Genomic DNA, 24,637 nt, shown 5'->3' on the forward strand with positions numbered 1-24,637 from the left:
GGGATCGGGAAGCGGCGGTGCCGCGGGATCGGGGTCGGGAAGGCGGCGATGGGATCGGGAAGCGGCGGTGCCGCGGGATCGGGGTCGGGAAGGCGGCGATGGGATCGGGAAGCGGCGGTGCCGCGGGATCGGGGCAGAGCGGCGCGGCAGCTGCAGTACCCGCGGCGGCCGCGCGGCGGCGCTGGGCGCTGCCGGCGCTCACCGGGGCGGCCGGCGGCGGGGGCCGCTCTCTGCCGCCTTCCCGCGCCCTCTCCTCGCTCCGGCAGATCTCGCGAGAGCGCGGCCGGCTGGTGGCCGCGGGGGCTGTTGCAGCAGCGGCGGCGGCGGCGGCGGCGGCGGGAGGAGGAGGAGGAGGAGGAGGAGGAGGCGGCGGCGGCGGCCGGGGGCGGCCGAGGCGGCGGCGGCGGCAGGAGGCGGCGGCGGCGGCGGCGGGGGGCGGCCGCGCCGGGGCGAGCAGCGGCGGGCGAGGCCCGAGCGGCGGCGGCGGCGGAGCGGCGGCGGCATCATGGCGGACAGAGACAGCGGCAGCGAGCAGGGCGGCGGCGGCGGGGGCGCGGCGGGCGCCGGGGGGCCGGGCGCGGGCGGCGGCGGCCCGGGCGGCGGCGGCGGCGGAGGGGGCCCGGGCGGCGGGCTGCAGCACGAGACGCAGGAGCTGGCCTCCAAGCGGGTGGACATCCAGAACAAGCGCTTCTACCTGGACGTGAAGCAGAACGCCAAGGGCCGCTTCCTCAAGATCGCCGAGGTGGGCGCGGGCGGCAACAAGAGCCGCCTGACCCTCTCCATGTCGGTGGCCGTCGAGTTCCGCGACTACCTGGGCGACTTCATCGAGCACTACGCGCAGCTGGGGCCCAGCCAGCCCCCCGAGCTGGCGCAGGCGGCCGACGAGCCCCGGCGGGCGCTGAAGAGCGAGTTCCTGGTGCGGGAGAACCGCAAGTACTACATGGATCTGAAGGAGAACCAGCGCGGGCGCTTCCTGCGCGTCCGCCAGACCGTGAACCGCGGCCCGGGGCTGGGCTCCACGCAGGGCCAGACCATCGCGCTGCCCGCGCAGGGCCTCATCGAGTTCCGCGACGCCCTGGCCAAGCTCATCGACGACTACGGCGTGGAGGAGGAGCCGGCCGAGCTGCCCGAGGGCACCTCCTTGACTGTGGACAACAAGCGCTTCTTCTTCGACGTGGGCTCCAACAAGTACGGCGTGTTCATGCGGGTGAGCGAGGTGAAGCCCACCTACCGCAACTCCATCACCGTCCCTTACAAGGTCTGGGCCAAGTTCGGCCACACCTTCTGCAAGTACTCGGACGAGATGAAGAAGATCCAGGAGAAGCAGCGGGACAAGCGCGCCGCCGCCGCCGCCTCCGCCCCCGCCGCGGGCGCCGAGCCGCCCCCCGAGGCCGAGGCGGCCGCCGCCGGGCCGCCCGGCGCGCTGCTGCAGGCCGAGGAGCCCGAGGAGGACTGACCGCCCGCCCCCCGGGACGCGGACTGGCCCCGCCGCCGGCGGGAGGGGCGGGCGGGCGGCGGCGGGGCGCGGGGGCGGCGGCCCGGAGCCCCCCCCCCGCAAACCCCCGGCCCGGAGCCCCCCCGGCCGCGCCGCCCGCCCGGCGCCCCCCCCGCCGCCCGGCAACAGCAGCAGCAGCAGCGCCTCAGACCCGCCACCCATCGCTGGATGTTCCTCCACTTTACCCACCGTATCAAACAGTAAGCAGCTGCTAAAAAAAAAAAAAAAAAAAAAAAAAATAAATCAAAAAAAAACCCAAACAAAAAAAATCAACAAAAAACAACAACAAAACGAAAACAAACAAAACAAAAAAAAAGCGAAAAAAAAAAAACCAAAAAAGCAAAACACAAAAAAAAAAAAGAGAGTCAAAAAAAAAAAGTAATAACATTATATATGAACTGTGTTTCCTACTTGATTAAAAATATAAAGAACTGAGTGTTTATTTCCCTAATTAACCGAGAACTTTTGTACACGTTTAAGCTATTATTATTAAAAGTGTTTGCAAAAATGGTCAAGATTATAATATTGCTGAATTATATAAAAAAAAAAAGTCCTTTTCATGTTGAGCTAACATTTGACTTTAGCACAAAAAAAAAAAAAAAGAAAAGAGATATTTTAGAACACGTAAAATAATATTTTTAGTTTTTTCTTCTCATTTTGTTACCAAATTTCGAACCTTACATGGAGGTTACTATAGTATATTTGACACCCTATATACCTGTGATTAGAGATGTGTATATATATATGAGGGCTAGGCATGCTGTGTGTCTGAGCTTTGTCTAAATGTTATGCAGAAGTTTGTAGAGTTAAAAGGTACGTAGGTTTAATTCATGCAAGGTAAACAATAAGTGCTCTCTTTTATACAATATGCATTGCATCTGGACCTTAAACATATAAAAATGGTCAGTGAAACTTCTGTGAACATGAAGAAAAATTATTAAAAAAGGCATTTAAATGAAATTTGCTAACTTGTGATTTTTACGTTTGAACCAAAGTTATTCAAATAGTAAAAAAAAAAAAAAAAAAAAAAGAAAAGAGGAAAAGAAAAAAAAAAGAGAGAGAGAGAGAGAGAAAGAGAAAAAAACGAAAAGTAAAAGAATTTCCTCCCGTAATATTTTTTTTCTGCACCTGTTTGGTTTACAACTGAGTAGGCGTATTGTCATTATTGTGTATATGAGATGTACTTGTATTGTTCATAATATATTTTTTTTATTCTGTGTACTTAAAAGTACTTTAACCTGACGTGCAGCGGTTTCCAGTGCACCTGTTTATTTTTTTTTTTTTTGGACAGCAGGTAGCGAGTCTTTCCGTGTCGCCACTGGCACTAGCACTATCCTGAACTCGGGAGAGGTCCGGAGCGATGCTTTGATCCCTGTTAAACTTCCCTAGGCCTGTTAGGAACCAGTGCAGTGTGATCCCACTGAGCCATGGGGGTCGGAGTTTGGTTGGACAGTGAAAGCCAAGCCGGTGTGTGTCCGTAACGGATTTCCATGTAGCTGTGGTGCTAGTTATTACTGGCTACATACCTGGCCGTGCCCTGCCCTCCCCGTCCCAGCTCTGCTCCAAGCCTAGGCTAGGGAGACGCAGATTTGTCAGAACACTAATGTGTCCAGGTGTGTTCTCCAAATTGAAATTGTTTGTAATAATATAATGAGAATAATAATAGACTTTTACAGGTTGTCTTTGTTGTTTTCCGGTTATGTTTTGGTTTTGTTTTTGTTTTTTTTTTTTGTAAAAAAAAAAGAAAGTTGGTGTGTGCTTTTAATTGACTAACTTCTTGCTGCTGTATAGTAAAATATTAATATATTTTTATCATTAAACTGCTGCATGACTATCATCATTGCGAGTGAAGAGAAAATGTTATAAAAAAAAAGAAGATGCCTTAAACAGTGAAAACAAAAGTTTTATTTTTTTTTTTTTGTTTGTTTGTTTTTTCTTTTCTTTTCTTGGCTGGAATTCAGTAGGAGAGCATTTCAGAGAAACTAGGATCTTGTTCCACTCGGAAGTTTTTTTGGGATGCAATCATTTTGCTGAATGGTCTTGGCAGAGTTAGGGGCCAGGTAGAGCTGAGCTGCTCCTGTGCGAGCAGGAGCTGCCGGCGCTTCTTTACCGAGGGGCAAGGATGGAGTTTTGGAAGGGTGGGGAGAAAACAACAAAAAAAAAAAAGCTTGTTTTAAAGAATTTGATTTCCTGCTGTCATTTTATTCCCAGTTGAAATTATAATTCCCTTTTTCTTCTTGTTGTTTTTTTTTTTTTTTTTTGAAATGTACTGTAAGTGTCAAAACAAGCTGTTTCCATTGTACCATGCATTATTGCCCTTGAAAGAAGTTTGCTGTTAGTGTTCACAGAAAGTTAAACACGAGACGCTGGTAGCGAGGTGTTTCTGTTTCTTTTTAAACAATCACTGGAAATGTTTAAAATTGCTTTAATGTGCACTTTTCCTATTTCCCAGTAGTGAAATAAGCTTTTTTCGGAGTGCGTAATGTGACATTTGAAATGGTTCTCAATTGCATGTAAACATGTGTCTGATAACCTGCTTCTGATTCGGAGGCTCTGGACGGGCAGTTCCAGCGATTATTGTACTTCAACTGTGATGTGTCGGGACTGCACTCTCCATGCTGCTAGACGTAGTTAGGAATTTAATTGCTTTGGTTTTTTGCTACTTGATTGATTGTCTCGGTCCCGCTGTTCACTGCCCTCCCCAAAGTTGTCGCGCTGCCGACGGACGCGCTCCGCCGCCCCGTAGTTCCACGGCGCGTTCCCGGCAATAAGTAGCGGCAGGCGAGGCGAGCCCGGCGGAGTGTCCTTCCGTCCCTCCCGGCCCCGGGAGCACCGCTAAGCGAGGCAGGCTGCTCCCGTGGTCTTCCTCGCCCGCGCCGCCCGGATCCTGCCCAGGATCCGGCTGACCCGAGGAGCGCACGGGCCGCGCGGTTCCAGTCAAACCAGTACAGCCTGGGACAGCCCGCGGGCGGTTCTGTGAACAGTGTCCGAGAACTTGTGGTCAGTTTTTTGTCTCGGTTTTTTTGTTTGGTTTTTTTTTGAAGTTTCTTCTGCGTGTTTCGTTGGGTTTTTTGTTTTGTTTTGTTTTTTTTTTTGGTTTGGTTTGGGTTTTTTCCTTCTTTTAACGCACGTTCTGTATGTTCAAGGACTTGATGAATGATAACGAAAGACTAAAATGACTGTAAAGATTCGTGGGATTTTGCTCCTGGTTGTTTTAGTTTTCATTTTTTATTTTCTTTTTTTTTGTTTCTGCTTTTTTTTTTGTTTTAATTTTTATTTTCCCGGCGGTGCTCGGTACTTTACCAAGGCTCTAATATCTCAGTATTTAAAGCAAAGTACAGAAAACCCTGTTTAATGTTAGAAGAAGAAAGGTATATTTGACCATATGTGTTGTTTTAAAAAAAGACAGTATGCTCAAATGTGCCAAGATACCTAATTCCTGAGAAGTATGCCTTATATTTTCCTTGATGATATGCTTTTAAATGTCTTGTAGAATAGGTCCAAGAGCATGATAAAAGCTACTTTATAATGACTACGTGCAAGAAAACTTGAAATTCATTGCAATACTGACATTATTTTATTTTTAAGTTAAAGGGACACTGTCAAGTAATTTACCATTGAAACAACCACCCTTTAAGTGGTTTAATGGTAACGGAGAAACGTCCTCCGAATTCAAATTCTAGTGTTTTTTTTTTTTTTGTTAAAAGAGAAAAAAAAAAGTTAAATTGCTCTGCCTTTGAGAATTTAAATTAAAAAAAAAAACAAAAAAAACCCAAAAAAACAAACAAACCAAAAGAAACAGCGCGAGCCGCTGTTGATTCCTGCCTCTTCTTTGCGGTCCCGCGGCGGGAGGCAGCCCGAGGCTTCCCGGGTGCCGGGGGGACTGTGGCCCGAGCCCTCCGGGGGTCCCCTCCGAGGCCGGGGCCGGGCGGGATGCGCGGAGCCGATGCAGGAGCCCGGCCGCGGGATGTCGGGAGCGCCCCGAGCTTCCCGCCGGGCGCACCCCGGACGCGGCGGAGCGCCTTTTTTTTTTTTTTAATTGGAAAATTTAACTGAAAAAAAAAAACAAACAACCGAAAAAAAAAAAAAAAGGAAATAAATACTTGACAGTGTCACTTTTTTTGTGCGTATCCCGCGCAGGGGTTGAAATGTGCTGGGGGTAGCGCTGCCCGGAGAGCGGTTCCCAGCCTGTCCCGGGATGTGGGAAGCGCAGAGGGGCTGCCCGACGGGCAGTGGGTGGATGCAGAGCCCACCCTGAGAGCCAGGCAGAGCTGCTGCCGGGGATTTAACCCCTGCTCAGAGCCGACCGAAAACTTCTTTTTTTTTTTTGGTTTGGTTTGGGTTGGGTTTGGTTTTTTTTGGGAGCAATTACTTTGTTGCCTTTAAAAATAGCACTGTAACCACCTTTTTTTATGATTAGCTGTAGTGTAACCTTTGTCCCTTCAAACTATGCAAGCTATGAAATGTAAATTAGGGATCAGTTAAAGATAGTTGACTATATTCAATCAGATGACATTCATGCACTAACTGGAGTATATACAGATAAAGCTATTAGAGTGACTTGTATGCTAACAGCAAGATATAACATACCTACCTATTCTAAAAAAAATGACTATTAATATTGTATAACAGGACTGTGGGGGTTGGGAGGGAATGTTATCTCTTATCTTCTTAAAAGGGGATTTAAGATTTTTATAACTGTTTTTTCCATCAAACTTTAATATTTTTGTCAAATTTTTAGGTATTTAATTTGTAAAATAGATTTTACTTTGTACTGGCGTACAGAAAATAGGGGTTGATTTAAACTTTTTTGAAGCCAAGTGATCAAGTACATTTGTAATAAAAAGTCAATGGATCTATATCAGTCGTACTCACTGTTTTCATTTCTTGTACGTTCTAATGCAGTGGCGCTGAATGTCTCCCAAGGAAAAAAAAAAATTGGGGAGGGGGGTGGAAGGAGAAGGCAAAAAATGTCAGCGTTGATGCTGCCAATTGACGCGACTTTGCGTGGGCAAGTGGCCTCTGGTCAGTGGAGATTTGGTAGATATGCATTTTTCCTTTAAAAAAAAAAAAACCCACGGTGCACTTTTTCCAGAAGGGTTTATGCAAACCTGACGTTTTTGGCATGTCTGCACTTCATGCTTCCACCTTGGCACCTGTAAACTCTGTAAAGCCCCCCCCTTTGGGAAGCGCCTTTCGCTGGCACTTCAGAAAAAAGCAAAACCAAGCAAAGCAAAACTCTGATTTCTTCTAAGGCGGTGAACTACGGCACGTGACGTTTTTGCACCCGCACATGTTGTCTCCCTTCCTCAAAGGTCTGCCACTTGCTTTTCTCTAAGTTCAACAGGTCATACTTTTTTTTGGGTTTTTTTGTTGTTTGGTTTTTTCTTTTTTTTAAGTAAAATTGCCAAGTGTTTTGGATCGAAGACTTCAGCAGATCCACCGAGTTTGGATCCAACACCTTGCAGAGCACTGACATAATTATTTTTTGGTTGCTTGTTTGCTTTAAACCCAGCCCTCCCCTTCCCCGTCCCCTGGGCATATACCAAATCTGATTGACTTGTCTGTGACAGAAGTTGTGGGAGCCAGCAGGGAGAACAATGACATTAATGTACAAGAATGCTAAAACAGGTTTACATTTCAGGGGGCTCTCGTCAAACACGAAAACTCAAAGTGTAACTAGAACCAACCAATTTCCTCGGTCTTGCTAATCCGACGGGTAGAAAGCGAGTTTCTCTTAGGTGAGTTGGAAAGAAGGCAGGGAAGGCAAATTCTTCCACAGCTGTGCAATTTGCTCCTTCAAAAACCTGCTGCTTCTTACTGGATTGAATGGCTTTTGGAGAGGAAGGGCTCTGCCTGGAGCGCTGGGAGTTTCTCTGTTAAAATCACACTGTCAAGGACTTTTGAAATCCCGATTTACATATTTTGTTTTCTTTCTTTTTTTTTTTAACTTTTTTTTCCTTTCCTTTTTGCTGGGCTTACCCAAACTTTCCTTTTATTTTCTTCCTCCCCTCCTTCGTAGGCCGCCTGCTCCTTGTTAACTCAGCTGGAGGGTCGCTGTGCGTGGCGGTGTTTGGACTGTCTGGAAGGGGAGCCCAGTGTAGTTTTTGTACCCAGTGCTGGGTTTTGTACTTTTTGCACACTCATTTCTCTCCGTAAAAGTTTTGCTCTTCTTGGCTTTCTCCTGTAATGCATGAAGACAGGTGAAGGGCTCTTAATTTTTGGTGGCAGAACAGAGAGGGCTGCACGCAGAGTGTTGTCACAATGTTTTGACAAAACCGACGAGGTAAACAAGCGAAGTTCCATTTTTATTCCCGATTCCTTCTGCTGTTGCCATCTCCTGTGCTGCTTGCAACAATGAAAGAGAGTTTCAGCCCAGAGCTTTTTTCAAGCCTGTGGTTCCTTTTACTCTGCTCGCTTGCACATGATTTAGCTCGTTGGCACCGCGAAATGTGCGTGGGTTGTGAGCGTGGCAAGGAGATACGTATATAGAGTTTAAAGCTAGTTAAGGTTAATTTAAATGGACTTCCAAAATTATAACCTTTGTTAAAAGCCTGTTTTACCCAGAGCCTAATTGTTGGGCCTGAAGTTCATGGCTTTTTTTTTTTTTTTTTTTTTTTGTGAAGTGGAATCTCTTTGTGTTGGGATGGCTGAGGGTGACAGGCCGATGGTTCAGGAAGGATGCTCCTCTCAAGGATGCTCCTCTCATGTGGCAGCTCTGGAAGCTCTGCTGCTGGAGTTGGGCTGCCTGCTCTGCTCCCATCAGATAGGCTGCTTCCCTCCTCCCGCACCGCTCGTGCCAGATGGTCCCAGGTCCGCTCTGGGAGTTCCTCTTAGCCTGCCTATCCTTCTTTTTCACTTTTTATCTTTCCAAAGCATTTCAGTTCCTGACGAGACTGAGTTTTAGCAGCACTGCAGTCTGGGGGAAGGGCAGTTCACACAAGAGTCCAAAATGCAACCTGCTCCTTGTGAAATACAAGTGGGCCACAAGGCTTTACTGGTGGTGTGTTGCGTGTTGTTAGTGCAGAGCAGCTGCAGATAACTGAGAGGAGTAAAGGCCAAATCATCCATTTTTAGGGGTTCAGAGCATTACATCTCCAAAGGCATTCTGGACATTTTACTGCAATTTGGATGGTGTAGAAGTTGCTGCTGGAGGAGTGCATTGGAAGGGAAAGGATGAGTGGGTTTGCTTTGGGCAGGTGTGTTGCTTTGTCATTAACAAAGGCATTTCCTGAGCCGGCAGACTCAGGGCAGCCACCAAGACAGGTCAAAAGATTTTGTCCGAGGGGGGAAGCTCCCAGCAGTCACAGCAGATGAGGAGTTGTCTGTATGGAGGGTGGGAAAAGGATTTTGGAGCAAGGCAGGAAGGTTGGGGCTGGCAGAGGTGGACAGTCAAGGTGCACCTGTGCTGCTGTTTGAGTGCCTCAGCATCTGCAGGGGTGCTGGGGGTGGGGGTGGCACTGGGAGAAGCCCATAGATCCCAATGGCAGAGCCTCTGGCAGAGCCTTTGCCACGGGGAGCTGAGGGATGTCGGGCAGCTGGTCCCGGGGGATCACGGGGTAGCTGGGGTAGCTCTGCTGGTCCTACCTCTGCAGTTCTATGTCTGAAGCCAGATGAGTGGTTGTGTGTTTTGGGAAAGTTGGAGCATGCCACTCCTGTCTCTATAAAAGTAGTAACCAGCTCTGTAGCCCGTTTGAGGCAAAATATCACAGAAGAGAGAGTAGAAGTCACACAGCGAGGAATGAGACATGCTTTCACAGAAAAACATCAGCTGGAGATTAAGTGAGAAAAGATAAAGATATAGGATTTCTGGCCCCACTATCTGTCTTTTGAATGTTGACTGATTAAAACAAGACAGAGTGAATGGCTGGATATCCCCAAACAATGTTTCACTGTCCCTCTGCAGATCGATACTGCTGGTGCTCCTTCTCCTGGAGAGGGGACCTGGTCGGGAGCCTTTTGCTCTGGATGGCACCGTGGCCAGCCAAGATGGAGCCCTGTAGATTTTGGCTGTGTGGGGGTGTTGTCTCGTTTTGGGGGACCAGGACTCTGTGCTGGATGTCCCCAGGGCCGTGGCAGTGTCTGCAGTAGCTCTGCAGCCCATGTTGGGCGGGTGGTTCTGCAGCGAAGTTCTGTTCCTGTGTGACGTAGCTTGGGTTTGTCATGGAGCACAGGACCTGATCTGGTTTGGGTTTAACTGAGACAAAAGAGAAGATCTACCAGTGGGTGTAAATTCATCAGACCAAGCTAGAGATTAAAATATCCAAAACACAGATAATGTGACTGTCCAGTCCTGAGCGGGGACTGCTTTGCTCTGGCTGTGCTGACGGCTCTGAAGACATGGCCCCCGGTAAAACAGGAGACTGCCTGGGTGGATGGCCTGGCCACTTCTGCACCTTGTCTTGAGCCTTAGGTTCATGACATGATCCTTTCTGCATCAGCCATCAGCTGGGAGAGCACTTGGTTTGAGTGGGAATTTGCTGGATCTCCCCAGCAGGGAATTCTGTCTTAACTCAGATGATTCCTTGGCTTTGCTGGTCATCAGTTGGTTTGCTGTTCATCCTGATGTTAGCTTTGCAAAAATAAACATCTTAGCCCTTTCTGAGTCTTAGGCCACGTAGCAGACTGAAGTGCAAAGAGGACTGGCTGCAACACCAGCTGTGGGAGTTTGTGCTGAGCCTCCTGGGCTGTGGTGCTGAAGCATTTTTTTCTTGAAACACTATCTTGAAATATGCAGGAGGCCAAGAAAAAAAAAGCTTCATTCTTTCTGTCAGAGATCTGAGAGGTGAGAGGTGTGGATTTACTTCTGCAGAGAGAAAGGATGGCTAGCAAGACCTTGGAGGGAGGTGGCTGTTGTGGGACCTGTCCTCTGCGTGCCACGGGGATGGCAAGTGCATGTCTTGGAGAGACTTAGACAGCTTTTCTGGGAAAAACCTCCTTATGTTGAAATGTCATCCCAGGCATGATGTTGATTTCTATAGAGAGTTGCTTGTAAAGGTGGCTTGCAAGTTGCATCTGAAGCCCCGTGACCATGTTGACCCCAGTGGGTTTGGATTTGATACTGGACATGGTGCAGAGACTGTGCGACAGCCCCAGTGAGTGAACATCTTGGTGCAAGAGATCACGTGTCACTGATGCACCTCAGGGTGCAGAGGTGGCACTGTCATTCTTGCAGGAAGGTCTGGGAGCCGAGCCTGGGCTCTCAGACATCATCATCATCCCCCTGGAGCGATGCAGGGCCCAGCAGTGGCACAGGGGCTCTGCTGTGGGGTGACCCCCACGGGCATGGTTTGAGCTCCTCTGTGGCACCACTGTGCTCATGTGGCCGGGGCTGAGAGGAGGATCTGTATCATACGTGCCTGGGTAGTTTCTGTTGCTGGGAGCTGAGGGTCAGTAAACGAGCAGGGGTGGTTTTTCCATTGCTGGTGAATGTCTTGGATGTGCAACTCGGGCCCAAACCATTGGCTGCCCATCGTGTCTGCAGTGCCCTCCAGCCGGGATTTTAGAGATTTGGCAGGTTTTGCTCTCACTCTGGGTAGAAAGGCAGGACAGTGGTTGTGCATTGGGCAGGACCTGTCTGTTAGGACATTGGGGAGCAGCACTGCCATTTAAGGGTGTCTCTCTCCCCTGGGCTGGGCTTGCTCTAGTGTCTCCCTGGGGAATATGTTTTATTTCTCTGTGCTCCATCCCAGTTGCACAGCAGTGCAGTGCAGGCTGATGGCTTTGTTGCCCGCAGTCTCCTGAGATTTGGGACCTGCCTGCGCTTGCCTTTTGCTCGGGCATTCCATATGGGCAGAGGAGCTGAGACCAGCAGCTCCTGGGGGGTGAGTCTGCACTGGCACATCGGCCTCAGCCCATCCAGGCTCCTCAGAACTAATGTGAGGGTCGAGAGGTGAGCACTGGGGTTTCAGGGACCAGCTCCTCTCTCTGTGTCAGTCCAGCAGAAGCAGGTCCACCTCTCTCACTTTTGGGCGAGCTGATCTGTCAATATTTCAAGAAATGCCAGGGCTAGGAATCATGGAGAAAGGATTTTGTGAAATCTGGTATTTAAACCTCCCACTCGAGTGATGCTGAGGAGAGCTGGCAATGTAGCATTGGCTTATCAGGAGCTGTGTGGGCAGGTCAGCTTAAGAATAATGTTGTGTGAGCAGCACCAGAGGTGAAGGAAAGAAGCCAGTGTCTGGTCAGGTACAGAGTTTAAATGGGGTCAGAATTTCCTTTTATTAAAAAGATTGTTTTATTTAAATAATAAATGACAGTAGGATCACCAGGGGCTGCTGAAGGGCAACCAGGCAGGTCTGAGCAAAGTAGGGACTAGAGGCTTTGAATTATTTTCTCTCATTAATAACTCTGAACTAAGCACTGCAAATTCATGCAAAAGTCATCTCTGCTTTCATGCATGCAAACAGTTTGGTTTGTGGATAGGTCTGCTGTGTTCAGAGGCTCATTCCATCTTTTAAAAAAAAAAAAAAATTGGCTTCTGAGCTGCACCTGTCAATAAAAGTCCTGGAAAATGAGTCCTGGCAGGCTTTTCCAAGGCCGTATGTAACTTATCTTGTCCAATGAAAGTCTCTAATTGGTGGTTTAAAGTAATTAAAAAAAAGAATCCGTTAACGGTCAGTCTATTTTTAGTTTAAAGGTTGGACTTTATATGGTCATAAAGCAAAATTCTTTGCTTAATTATGGGAATTGAAATACATTGGCTTAACTGCACACTAGGAACTGCACACAAGAGTGCAGAGAGGACACGCTTTACCAGTGATTATCTGCTGATAAAATACTACACAGAGCAACAAGTGGAGGCACTCCAGGCTCCAGAAAGCATCCTGAGGCCAGAACTGCTGAGCTGGTGGGGAAGAGATGGCATCAAATCCTCTGCAGATGGTCAGGGTCCATTCCCACCATGGCACTGGCTGCCTTGCCTTGTATTTGTGGAGACTTGGAACTGGACGGGATTAAAGGGGCGATTTATAACTACAGGCTTGGTTGAGGAGTTGGTTTGTGTTCTGGAGATGCCTCCAGAAGCTGGGCAAGCAGCTGTGGGAGGTTTGAATGGCAGAGGATTTGGTGGTGGGACATACAGGCTCCTGATGATGAGGAGATCCATCTGCTCATTCGCCTCTTGAGTGGACAAGTAGGTCCTGGAAGGTGTCAGAGTGCTTGGGGCAAGCCTGGGGCTGTCGTTCCTGAAGCTGAGTTACCTGGGAAGCTAAATTTGGGAGCCTGGGAAGAAGATAGAATTTCGGACGTTGCGGTACCTCTTCCTGAAGTCTCAGGGTGTGCCTGGGAAAAGGATGTGACGAGCAGGCGAAGTGAAGAGCCACAACTTCACAGCATGTGCTGGTTTTCACTTCAACCAAGGTGTCCCTTGACTGGTGGCATGGGAAGTGGGCAGGTTTTGGGAGGATGGACTGAACACAGCGCTGGTGGGAGGCTGAGGCTGTCGGGGCTGTTCTGTGTGGGGTACGTGGAGGTTGAGGGCAGAGTTGTGTGCACAGGAGGGACAACCAGCTGCCAGGCTGTGGGCTGGACTAAGGGATGGGCACGTCTGTGTGGAAACATGAGACAAAAATAGTTGTTGTAGACTGCTTGGTGGGGAAAAAAAGATCTTGGCATGGCTGGTCTGATTGAAACATGGTGGGGGTGATGAAAATCAATAAGATACTGCATTACCTGCCATCACACTGTACTGAGCAGGTGTGCTGGGCCATAAGGGAAGAACACTACATCTAAAATTTGCTGTAAAATCTGAGAGGAAATTGGAGTAGTGACGACCAAACAGCCACATGTATGTTGGATATAAATTCTATATTTTAATGACATGGAGGTACTAGGAAGTTTTCTATTCCAGACAAGAAGGAAGTTGTGGATTTCATGGGGCTTGGAAGAAAACTAATGCTCATGCATCTTCATAAACCTGTAAGAAAAAATAAATTCTGTTATGACCATGCTATCACAGATTGTTTGGGAAGGAGCTGGCTAGCATTTTGGTGAGCAAACATCTCAATTTACTTAAAGGATCATGTCTTGTAACAGCCTGGTCTACAGTAAGCCTTGCTTTAGGACTAAGACATAAGAACTGGTTCAAGATACAATTACTGTTGAGTTATTAAGTAGCAGGGACCACAGTACAGGTTCAGTATCCTCAGGAGTAGAAGGCAGTGGACTAAAAAAATTACTTGTGTTGCAAAATATTGCAGGGGAGAAAATCAGAAAATAACGTCCTTGGACTAGTCAAGGCAGCCCTGTAGATACCTGGAAAGGTTACAGGCATCCAGGTGAGACAGAACTCTGTCATGAAGGAGCAAAGTAAAACAGTTGTTAAAAATATTTATAAGAAAGGGACTAAGGACAGAAGTCCAGGTCCTGAGGAACAGACTGAAAGAGCCATGGAGTAGGGCAGCTAACCATGATCTGGAAATAAAGCAGTTTTGAAGGGGCTCTGCAGAGCAGGGGACCTGGAGGAGTGAATCCTGTCTGAAGGACATCAGAGAGAGGGCTGGGGAGAAAATCTGGGCGTGCAGGACTGAAGACACAGTTCATTTCCTGCACTAGTTCGTGCTGCTGAAGTGACTTCCCCATGTCATTCAGGAGCAAGTTTGAGGGCCTGCCCTCACCCAGTCCCTTTGGGTAGTAAAGATAAGGAGCCTCCCTCTGAAACTCAAGTGTTTGAGGTAGAGATGCTGGAGCAAAGTAGGAAATTCAAGTGGAAGAGCAACAGGTTTTAAAAGAGCTTGGGAATGAAACACCAAAGGTACTAGCAAAAATAGGGCTGTTAAAAAACAGCTTAGTATTCTCCATGACTAGATAACATTCTAATGTTGGGTTATTATTTTTTTTAATTAAAGTATTAATGGGGACACTGAGAATTACAGATGAGCACCCCTGAACTCTGGTTTGAGAAGGAGAAGCTGAAATGCTGTAACTCTTCAGTGAGTGAGAGGTGGAAAGCAACACACTTTCTGCAAAGAAAGGGGTTGGAGCAGGTGGTCTTTGAGGGTCCCTTCTAACCAAACCATTCTTTGATTCTGTGATCAATCATGTTTTCTGGGCCATCTACCAGAATCTTTGGACACATTGACAAATAGCAGGAGGTGAAGAATGAACTGATCTTTATTTGAGTGTTTTAAAAGGTTTTTATCAAGTGCTTCCAAGAAGGCATTAAAAATGTACTTTTAATGAAAAGAGAAATATCACAGAGTCCTTCTTTGGTTGCAGTTGATGTTGATCAGTTGTCTAGTCTGCTTGGAGAAGGTGATCAAAGGCCTCCAAGTCTGCATCTTCAGCCTCTGAGCAAATGAGTTTCCTTCCATGGTTTCATTAAACCCAGAGTTGCTGGGTGGTGGATGGTTGATTTTCATTAAACTTTTCTGGTGGACACAACTAGGTCCAGGCTGCAATGTCTGGTTGGGCAAAGGGGAGAAACAAGCCCAGAATACTGGGTAGCATGGGATCTGGATTTGTCCTGTAATGCAACACCCCCAGTTCAAATTCCTGCCCTGAGCTGGACTTGCAGGTCTGCCAGATCCCAGAGCGTGCCTCAGCAGCTGATGTTGTGGGTATGTTCTGTTTAGTTCTGTTTTGACCAAGAAAAATCCTAAAAGGTTTTGGTTTTGATGATGGGCAGAAAGGGAAGGAGCAGGGAGAGAGGCCTGGACAGCATCTTCCAGGTCTTTTCCTTGCAGGAGAGTTGTTGGTGTGTGTTCTCATGCAGACCTGTGTTGCCTCCCTTCCCAAGAGACCCCAGAGGACCCACAGGTAGCTGGTCTCAGCCAGAGCCACCTTTTGTTGCTCTGGCTTAATTTTAGTCTTCTTGAAAGTCTAGAAGCCATGACAGATACCCTGGCTTCTCCCACCTTCCCTGTCTCCAGTAGATCAGGGTACAAGAGAGTGAGTGCTTTGATAAGTTGTTGGAGTTTGCAACAGGAGCAGGTTTACTGCAGGTACCACGAGGCTTTTGGTCAGAGTTCATGTTTAAAGACAAGAACTGGCAGCTGATGGAGCAGAGTGGTTGGGTTATATTGGAGAAGTGACTCCAGCCTGGCCATGGCTGGAAAATTAAGAAGAGCACGATAATGTCTGGCTGTGCTGTGAGCATACAGCAGTGGGGCTGATCCTGGGAAATGTGAGGCAGCAGGCAAGGGGGGGAAAAAAGCAATTTTTAATGCTCCACCAGTATTGCTAGGCTGTAAGTGAGCTGCAAAATTGAAGAATATCACACTCTGTTAGCAGAGCAAATGAAGTGAAGGTGTGTAGCCTGCCACAGGAATCCTGCCTATCCCAGGTCTGTGAGGCTGTTGAGCTGAGCCTGTACCACAGCTCATTAGACCCCCACGGTGTCCCTGTGCTGTTCTCCCTGGTCATCTCGGGTGGTTGTCACCGGCACAACCTTTGTCCCTACTCTCTAGAAACTCCTTAGATTGCTCACTTCTAGTTAAATTATACCAGCTGACTTTGAAGTACTCAATATAAAACTGTCGTGGTATTGCTTGCATGATAGTTATTTGATGTAAGAAAACAATTTCTCGTGCTCTCTCTTTAGGAATTTGGGCTTCGAGTTTTCAGTGGGGAGTGTTGTACGTGCCCAACTGCACAAGGTCGGGCCCATCTCTGTTTTAAAGCGTTATTTCACATCTGAGATTAGAAAACAAACCAGAAGATCAAGTTGTCACAGGCTCAGATGATCATAGTGACTCGTGCTAAAGGCTCCGTCCTCGTAGAGACCTGCACGGCTGCTTTGTGTAACTGCTGTCAGAGCTCTGGCGTTTTGGTGATAGTGTTTCCTCCTAAATGTTCTGAGTATACTCGCCTTTAAATCCTGTTAGGTACCGATAACTATCTGTTGGTATTCTGTACATTAGCTCTGTACTAGCATTCACGTTGGACTAGGCTTAATATCGTGAGTGTCAAAGATGACTTGAAAAAGGAAAACTTAATTTATACCCTTTCCTTGTGGTTCTACCCCGTGTAGCGGGCGGTTTGTAGAAATACCAGGAGCGCTACAACTGTCTTCCCCCTTTTACTTGCTGTGATTCTCTGCAGGAGAAAATACAGATTTAAATCTATTTTTCCATTCTTTGGAGACGCTGAGATATTATCATGGTGAGGTCCATGGAAATACCCAGACAAACTGGGCCATCATGCAGAGATAAGGCATCTTTTCCATTTGTTTTTTTTTTTTTCTTCTGCTGTCCATTCTCCAACCTTTTTTTTTTTTTTTTTTTAAATGTAAAACAGTTATTCTCTCATCTGTCCAGTGCAACATCCTCTAGGATATTTGTGGTCTTCCAGAAAAGGTAGACAGGACTGGAATAACTAATGCCAAAAAATTGCCCACGGCAAGGGAGGGAAATCCTTGTTTTCAAGACAAAACCCTATCCAGGCCTTTTTCAGACACCCCTCAGCACACCACAAGGGTATAAATCCCGACTTTTTCTTTTCCAGGTGATCTTTCAGGCCAAGTAGCAGAGGGCAGGGGTTTGCCCTCCCGGCGGGGCTCAGCCCCGGCACAGCCGGGGTTCCGCAGGTCCAAGCCCCCGGCACCAAGCTGGTGAGCTCCATGGGGTTGGCTTTCACCATGTCCTCAATTTGGATCCCCAGGGCAGAAAAATTAGGACTTTCTCAGTTAAAGAAAAAGCCAAAAGTGAAACAAAATCTCTGGAGAGTTGTGTTTCCCCACAGCAGCGACGGCCCCTCAGCACCCGCTTCTGTTCAGCCAGGACCCTCGGGTCAGTCCTGCTGGGTTTTTAGCCATCTTGACCTCATGTTTGCAAATATTATTGGTAATATAATGCTCTATGTACAAATGTCTGTGTGGCTCATGTGTATGTTTCTGTGGTTCAAGTCAGCCACAGACTTCTGGAATTTCATTGTACTTTGGTTAAATGTTGGACTTTTAACTCTTCTACTGTATGGCTTCTTGATTTCTCTTGTCCAATGTGGACCAACTCTATTTTTGGAAATAAATAAGCATGTAAATAAAATGAATGGGTTTATGCCACTTACAAGAAAATGCTTTATTTAAAATATACACTCAGTCTTGTATATTTTATGGTATCTCAGGGAGCAGTGCAGGCTCAGGCCCCAGCAGCCTTAGTGCTGAGATACCATATTATGTACAAATTCACTTCCAAGTGCTTTTGGAAGAAGATTTCCCATCTCCTGAACCAAACCCCCGTAGGACCAGCCTGGCGGAGGAGGGAGGGGGGAATCCAGAAACACGTAGTTTAAGGGGAGTAAAGGAAAGAAACAGGACTTTCCTCTCAACACAAGGCTTCTGGTTTGAGGTGTCCGGGTGCCAGGGATGCCATGGGGCGGTTCTGGGCTCCTGCCTGGGAGCACGTGGAGATCAGGAGCACGATGACATCTTTTTTTATTTTTTTTTTATTATTTTTTTTTTAAAAGAACTTCTCCATATAAACCAATATTTACCAGTAATCCTGTGTTTCTGTTTTTGTTTTTTGGCAGACTTTTACCAGTAAATATCGGTTTATTCCTGAAACCAGAAGCCCTAAACATACCTTTGTTTATAAGGTCAGTTGGCATTTTGTCTCTCTCGTTCCCCACTCCTCCCCCAGTACAACCCAGCAGGTGATTGAAAGGTACCGAGTTCTCTTTCTAGTTTTCCTGCTCTGCATCTCTGGGAACTGGAGCCCGCAGGACCTAGAGCCTTCTGTTGGTAACGTAGACCCGAGTTTACAAATTATTCTTTTACCATTTTAAATCCTGCTTTTAAGGACAGAGGTGTTCCCTCCTGCCCACCACGGGAAGTGGTAGAAACCCCTGCAAATGCCCAAATTGCTCCTCCTCTCCGAAGCCTGCGGGTAGGTCTCTCACAAGCATCTTCAGGCTTGGGGCTGAGAAAATAATTTGATCCCAAAATATACACTAAAAACTGCCATTTCTGGTTTACAGTGAGCAGGACTGGGGGAGGGAAGGGCGGGAAAGGAGTTTGGAAATTATTTCCCCCCCCCCCTTTTTTTTTTTTCTGGAAAGAAAACGTGACACGGGGAGGAGGGAAAGGATGTGAACATGGCCCTTCCTAAACTCATTGTAAACTCTTCCTCCAAGGCTGGGAGAAAGGGCAGGTGAAAGTTCTGATCCTTAAAAGGACATTGCTGGGTGTCTGGGACCCCAAAAGCAGCTGGTGATTTGTAAGGGTGGGAATCACTTTTGGTTTATCCCAAGACAAATAGACTTGGGAGTGAGTATTGAAGCTTCTTTCCCCACAAGTGTTTGCCACCCCAACACAGCAGCATTTTGCTAATACACCAGAAACAGAGAAGCTGGTGAGGGATAGAAAATGAATTGACTGCATGGTCCCAGCCAATTTTTTTTCTCCCAGGCAAACAAAATGAAAAAAAAAAAAAAAAAAAAAAAAAAAAAAAAAGACACCACCAAACCCATCCCTGACCCCACAAAAAGGTAACCTCCCAAAAAAGCAAGTCAAAGAGGGTCTCAAACATCCAGGTTTTATAGTGTGTGGTTGTCAGGGGTGTTTTTGGCATAGCTGCAGCCCAACTATGTCCCTTTAAGGAGCACCGTGGCTCGTTTCCTCCTCATGAAGCCCAAGCTGAGGGTTGTGCCGTTCCTGAAGCTCCTGCAGCCTTAGTTGGAGTCCAGAATGAGGGGAGCCCTTCCAGCTGTGCACTTTGAGCTGAAAACTACCTTTCCTCCCCTTTTGCAGCCTGGGTGGTTCTGATTGCTGGCAGTTCTGTAATACAACCTTAATCTGAGCAGTTGAGGCTGGTCCTACCTTATCTTCAGACGTCTTGCGGAGGACTCCTGTTACCAGTTTGGTACTCAAAAGCTACACCCCACCATCAGAAGTCACTTTTTGTTTTTTTCCAAAGGCAGTGATAGCTCACCCTCTCTAGCTCTAATGGAAAACATGATAATTGCAATGCAACTTTCTAATAAATTGTTCATATATTCATAATTCCGTTGCAATCCCAAATTGGAGAAGAGATCTGTTAAAGGTATATATTAGTCTAGATTTTTCTTATTGTAAATACTGTAATTTTATAATACTGTCAATATTTTATTAACTTAGAAATATTTAACAGAGTTTAATCTATGGTAGTTGATTTATTTATAGGTTTATGTTGCAGCCAGTTACATTCTAATGTAAGATTAACTTTCAGCATGTAAACATCGAGTGAATATATCATTGGAAAGATTAACAGAGAAAACTCTCGCTCTTAATCTGTAATATTTATCCCCAGTTCCCAGTTGGGAATTATTTCATGAAATATTAGGAGGTTTTGAGAGCTCACGAACCTAAAAACTGCAGTTGGATTTGAAAACTTGAATTTTGAGATGTACTTGGCTCTTCCACCCTGTGAACAAGTTCACTTCAGTACCTACTCTCTATGGCACGGAAGTCTTTATTTTGAGCAAAGGGACACTGTCAGATCAATTTTAGATTCTTGGGTTGTTGGGGGGTTTTTTTGGGGGGGAGGGGAGGGGAAGCAAAACGCAGCCCCAGTGCGTGTGTGTTAATTCCTTTTGGATCACAAGGGGAACAGCTCCTCTCCTGAGGCTCTGGGTCCCTGGCCGGAGCATTCCCGCAGCTGGGAATGCCGCATCCTTCATCCCTGCGGCCGGGCAGGGGTGGGGCTCCGGCCGCTCCGAGGGGTCTCCGCAGTCCGGGGGTTCCCACAATCCCTCCGTTCCCGGCACCGGCCGCCGTTGGAGCAAAACTGCACAAAGACTAAAACCTGACCGTTTTTGACCAAAGTTTTTGCTTTTTTAAAATTGTAAGTCTCTCTCTCTCTTTTCTCCTGATGGTGTCCCTTTAGCATCATAAAGATGTTCTCTGAGAACCATGAGAAGTGATTTGCTTTCCAAGGCAGGGGAGAATTGGTCTGTCATGTGTTTGCAACGCAACTTGCCTAAAAATACCAAAAATATCTCGAGGGTTTTCACAGGCGTTGGTATTTTTTTTGGAGTGTAAAAGTTAATCTTGATTAGAGATGTGCCAATCTATACTGCTTTCCTGTAGTGTTGTTACACTTAGGCATTTCAGTTCACTTACGAATATATACTGTAACAGTATACTTTGTACAGATTTATTTAAAAAGAATTTATTTGAAAACTGAAATAAAGTAGGCAGAAAATAAAGATATTTATTTTTCATTTGACTATGTAAGAAGGTATCATTCTTTTGGTTTTAGTGCACTGGTGTACCAAGGCTCAGAACCACTGCTTTCTCCAGCTCATAGGATGCTTTTCCAGACTGTGGATACGTGTATGTGTACTGCTGTGTTGATAAGTAAAAACCAACGATGGAGTTCGTTGCTTTTATACATCCCAAAGAGAAGTTCTCCACCGTTCCCTGTCTGTTTTCTGACCGAAAAGGCGTGTTTGTGAACAGTGTTCACGCGAGCTCTGCCATCCCACCCTCACATCAGCTCACACCAATGCCAGGATGGGAGGAGTTGCCAGCGGACCTTCCCCAAAAACACCCCGGGCCCGCAGTGGCATCGTCAGGGAGCAGTTCAAACCTGTGTCCTTTGGGCTTTGTGTAAAGCAAACGCAGAACGAGAAAAATCGAGATGTTAAATCCATTAGAAAACCAATTCCTTATTGTACAGTAGTATGGAGATCTCTAGTCAACCTGCCATTAATAATAGATTCTTATTTTTTGAATGATCTATTTAAAAGAACAGCAAGCATTGTATTTGCTAGTAAATCTGAAGTGTTTACATGGAATTACTAAATAAATTATTTGATCTAAGATGGCTCTCATCAGTGCTGATTTTTAATAATGGAAATTCATTTCGGCAGCTGCTTTTTTAGTTTGTGCTGTTCTTTAAAATCTTCCAAAGCAGGTTTGTTGTTGTTTTTTTTTTTCACTGCATCCTTTTGGTTCCAGTTAGGTTCTGAGGAAGAGGCAGAGCCTGACAGGAGTGCTAGCTCATTTTCCAACCCCTTCCATGAGGCTGCCCCTTCACATCCCAAACAGCTGAGATGGAGCAGGATGCTCTGAGCCCCAAGCCCTGCTGCTCACCTGTGGTTCTTTCCAGGCTGAGCCCTGGTGCATGGAGAGAGAGGAATTGTTTTAGCAGAAAGCATTGGGACAGAAGTAAAACATCATCCTGCAAGGTAACGAGTTCCTGAGCTCAGTTCCAGCAGGGCTCGGTCCTGCTTTCTGCTGTTCCAAGGCCCCAGGAACACCCTGTGCTCCCGTCCCTGCTCAAGGCCCATAGATCCAGGGAGGCTAAACCAGATTAGGCCTTTGGATCATCAGCAAGGCCAAAGGCAAATTCGGGGGCTTCCAGCCCTTCCAAGCCCCAAGAGCTGCTCTCTGAGGTGAGAGCTGTGCAGCCCCCAAAGCTCCCTGGTGCTCCAGGGCTGGAGGCTGGGGTAGGGAATGCCCAGGGTGGAGGGGCTGCGGCTGGAGAGCGGCGGGAGCGAGAGGCTGGATGCAGAAATCCCTGTACCAGGAGCAGCAGGAAGAGCAGGCAGGCGTTGCAAATGCCGAGTCTGGCCACACCGTGTCCCCCTCCAAGCGCCGCACACGCAGCTTTCCCTGTCAGGCGTTCGGGACTGGGGAAAACGAAACTATCAATAATGCACCTGTCCCCGCATTCCCCGTTCCCAGCCTGGCTCGCACACGCGCTGAGTCACCCCATGCTTAATTCAGTGCTCCCAGCGCCAGAGCCCTGGCTACAAACCCATCCAAGGCTTGCATTATGCACTAGCAGAAATTTTTGTCGGGCGTGGATTTCACGCTTCATGTTCAGGGCAGGATTCCCATCCCGCCCCACCCTCGCTCCGCCGGCCGGGGAGGGGCGAGCCCAGACCCTGCTCCACACACATGGACAGCAAGTCCTCCGGCCTCCCACTCCCCTTTCCCACTCCTCCAAACCCTTGATGGTTTGGACAGGTCCGAGATGTCCATCCCTGGGCCTTGTGGCACAGCCCCGGGTCTCCCCGAGCCTCCCACCCCAGGAGCTTGCCCATCACACCACACTGTTCCACTGGAAATCGTTCAGCTCTCACTTATCCCTCTGCACAGCATATTTACACAGGTCTCTTTCTCCTGTGTGAACTGGCCCATGTTCATGAGCAGTACATTCCTAGAAATTTGCTTTCTGGTTTGGGGGAAATTGAGCACAGGGGTAAAATGGCTCCATTTGTCTGAGTAACAACAGGAAACCTATCTGGGCCAGATGCTTCTCCAAGTTGATACCCCCCAGCCCTGGCTAATGGTTGGTGCTTCAGAAGATGCTGGAAACAGCTGCTCTGCACCTTGCCAATGCATGCATGGCCCTTATTCTGGAAGAAAATACTTTAGCTTAATTTCCCACCCACTCTATAGCACATGGGAGTGACCCACAGCTTTGATCCCACTGCCTCTGGTGTCTCCTCTCCTCGTTTTAATGCTTAAAACAAAAACCAAACTGAGACATTGGGCAGAAACGCTGGTCACAAGCTTGTGTTTTTAGTAATTGCCCATGTTTGTTTGTAAGGGATGCTCCAGTAACTCAGATATGGAGCATCCTGAGCTGGCCTTGCCTCACACGATGGCTCCCAACCAAAGCAATTCCTTCCACGCTGGCTTGCTTGGCATTGCAGAGGACCTGATGGCTTTTCTGGGAATTGGCTAAAGTAGGTTATTCAAGATAAAAGGAAATGCCCCAGGGTGGCATTCCTGACCTAGGAAACCAGAGCAGGTACTTTTGCTGCCACCACCACTGCTGCTCACACGGAGAGGGGACTCGAAAGCCAACTGTAACTGCCCAGTCCTGCCATGCAGGTGTTGGGAGTAGAGACTGCTCTGGATTTGCAGGAATGCTTAATTGCAATGAGGAGGCATAGGCATGAACTTGATCCATCTCCTAAGAGCTTCCCTTTCAGCTCGGCAGAGCATGGGAGCTGTAAAGGCAATACTTGATTTATTTCACCCCAGATTTGTTTCTCCAAGTCTAAAATATGGGAAGTGGGGAAAGAGAGGAGCTTAAAAGGGAACAAAAATACTGATGGTAACATCAAATAGTGGTTCAAGTGGGAAACCAGCCTGATCATTGGTTGTACCCACCCACAGGAGGGTTGGGAGAGGCTGGTCTCCTGCTGCATTTTATATGTTTGGGGTTTCTTTAATTATTTTATAACTTACCCAGCATTCACACTGGCCTGGGACTCAAAAGCCATGGCAAGGTCAGAGGGTGATTTCTGCTGCCAGGCAAGGAGGATGGCAGTGTGACTCTTGGGGAGCCATTGCTCTGCACCCCCCAGGCAATCTGGGACACAGATGTCTCCAGCTGCTCTGGAGCTTGGCTGGGGCATTCAGGGGCAGATCCTTGTCAGGCAGAGACTACTGAGGGATCTGTATCCACAGGGCAGTGCAGCCAAGCCCTGTTAGCACTTACACTGGGCACTCGGTGCCAGGGGATGCCCACAAGAGCTTGACCCCGACAAGAGTGCCCCGGGAGACCAGTAAACACAGAGGGGAAGAGGAAGGGACTGGATTTCAATAGCAAAGCCCAGCTTAGCCCTGCTGTCCCTACAACAGGCTTTCCTGCACCTCCTTTTGCTCTCCCTCTCAGAAGTGTCTCCCTGGGCCAGCCTGCATCTGTCACAGCCAGAGGATTGACCAGAAGGACTGAGCTGTACTAAAATCAGAAGCAGAAGATGCCTGCAGTGCCTCTCCCTGCCCTGCTGGGTGAGACAGACAGTGATGATGGCTGTGTCCTCCACCACAGCTCACATCCCGCAAGGATTCCCAGCTGAGGCTGTTCACCTTGGCCATGGGAACGAACCCACAGTGTCCCTGCCAGGAATGGTTATGGAAAAGCACCTTACCACGCTCTGCAGGCTGCACTGGCAGAGGGGTGGATGGCCTCCCGACAGGCACGAGGGCAGGCCTGGTGTGGCTGCTGGGCTCCCACGAGCTCGGGAGCACTCCGTGAGTGAGCACTGACAGTGCCTGCTCTTAGGGGGTCCTCGAAGCTCTTCTGAGTGAGGGAGGTCAGATCTGCCCCCACCACTCTGCCCATCAGTGAATCCATCCCGAGATAATCCCGTGCAGCTGGAAGATCATGTCACTCTTTGACAAAAATCCCCTCTAGTAGGAACAGAGAAGCTGTGGTTGCCCCACCCCTGGAAGTGTTCCAGGCCTGCTTGGAAGGGGCTTGG

General features: G+C 47.9%; 1 protein-coding gene and 1 long non-coding RNA gene across 4 annotated transcripts; both read left to right on the forward strand.

Annotated features, from left to right (window-relative positions):
- The first annotated feature begins 430 nt into the window (after window positions 1-430).
- Window positions 431-1,516, forward strand: PURA (purine rich element binding protein A). Its single transcript, XM_027726218.2, has one exon. The coding sequence runs from the start codon at window positions 506-508 to the stop codon at window positions 1,454-1,456; it is 951 nt and encodes a 316-aa protein (XP_027582019.1). The 5' UTR covers window positions 431-505; the 3' UTR covers window positions 1,457-1,516.
- A 53-nt stretch (window positions 1,517-1,569) lies between these two features.
- On the forward strand, window positions 1,570-21,233 carry LOC113990681. 3 transcript variants are annotated; one of them, XR_005564984.1, is made up of 3 exons: window positions 1,570-1,695; window positions 17,963-19,473; window positions 20,671-21,233. It is a non-coding gene; the product is annotated as an uncharacterized LOC113990681 (long non-coding RNA). The 3 variants fall into 3 exon arrangements; XR_005564985.1 differs by having other exon boundaries at window positions 17,963-18,028; window positions 18,117-21,233; XR_005564983.1 differs by having other exon boundaries at window positions 17,963-21,233.
- The last annotated feature ends 3,404 nt before the right edge of the window (window positions 21,234-24,637 follow it).

This window comes from Pipra filicauda, unplaced genomic scaffold (assembly GCF_003945595.2).
Source record: "Pipra filicauda isolate LSUMZ 115617 unplaced genomic scaffold, ASM394559v2 scaffold3_size10097308_pilon, whole genome shotgun sequence".
Taxonomy (NCBI): Eukaryota; Metazoa; Chordata; class Aves; order Passeriformes; family Pipridae; genus Pipra; species Pipra filicauda.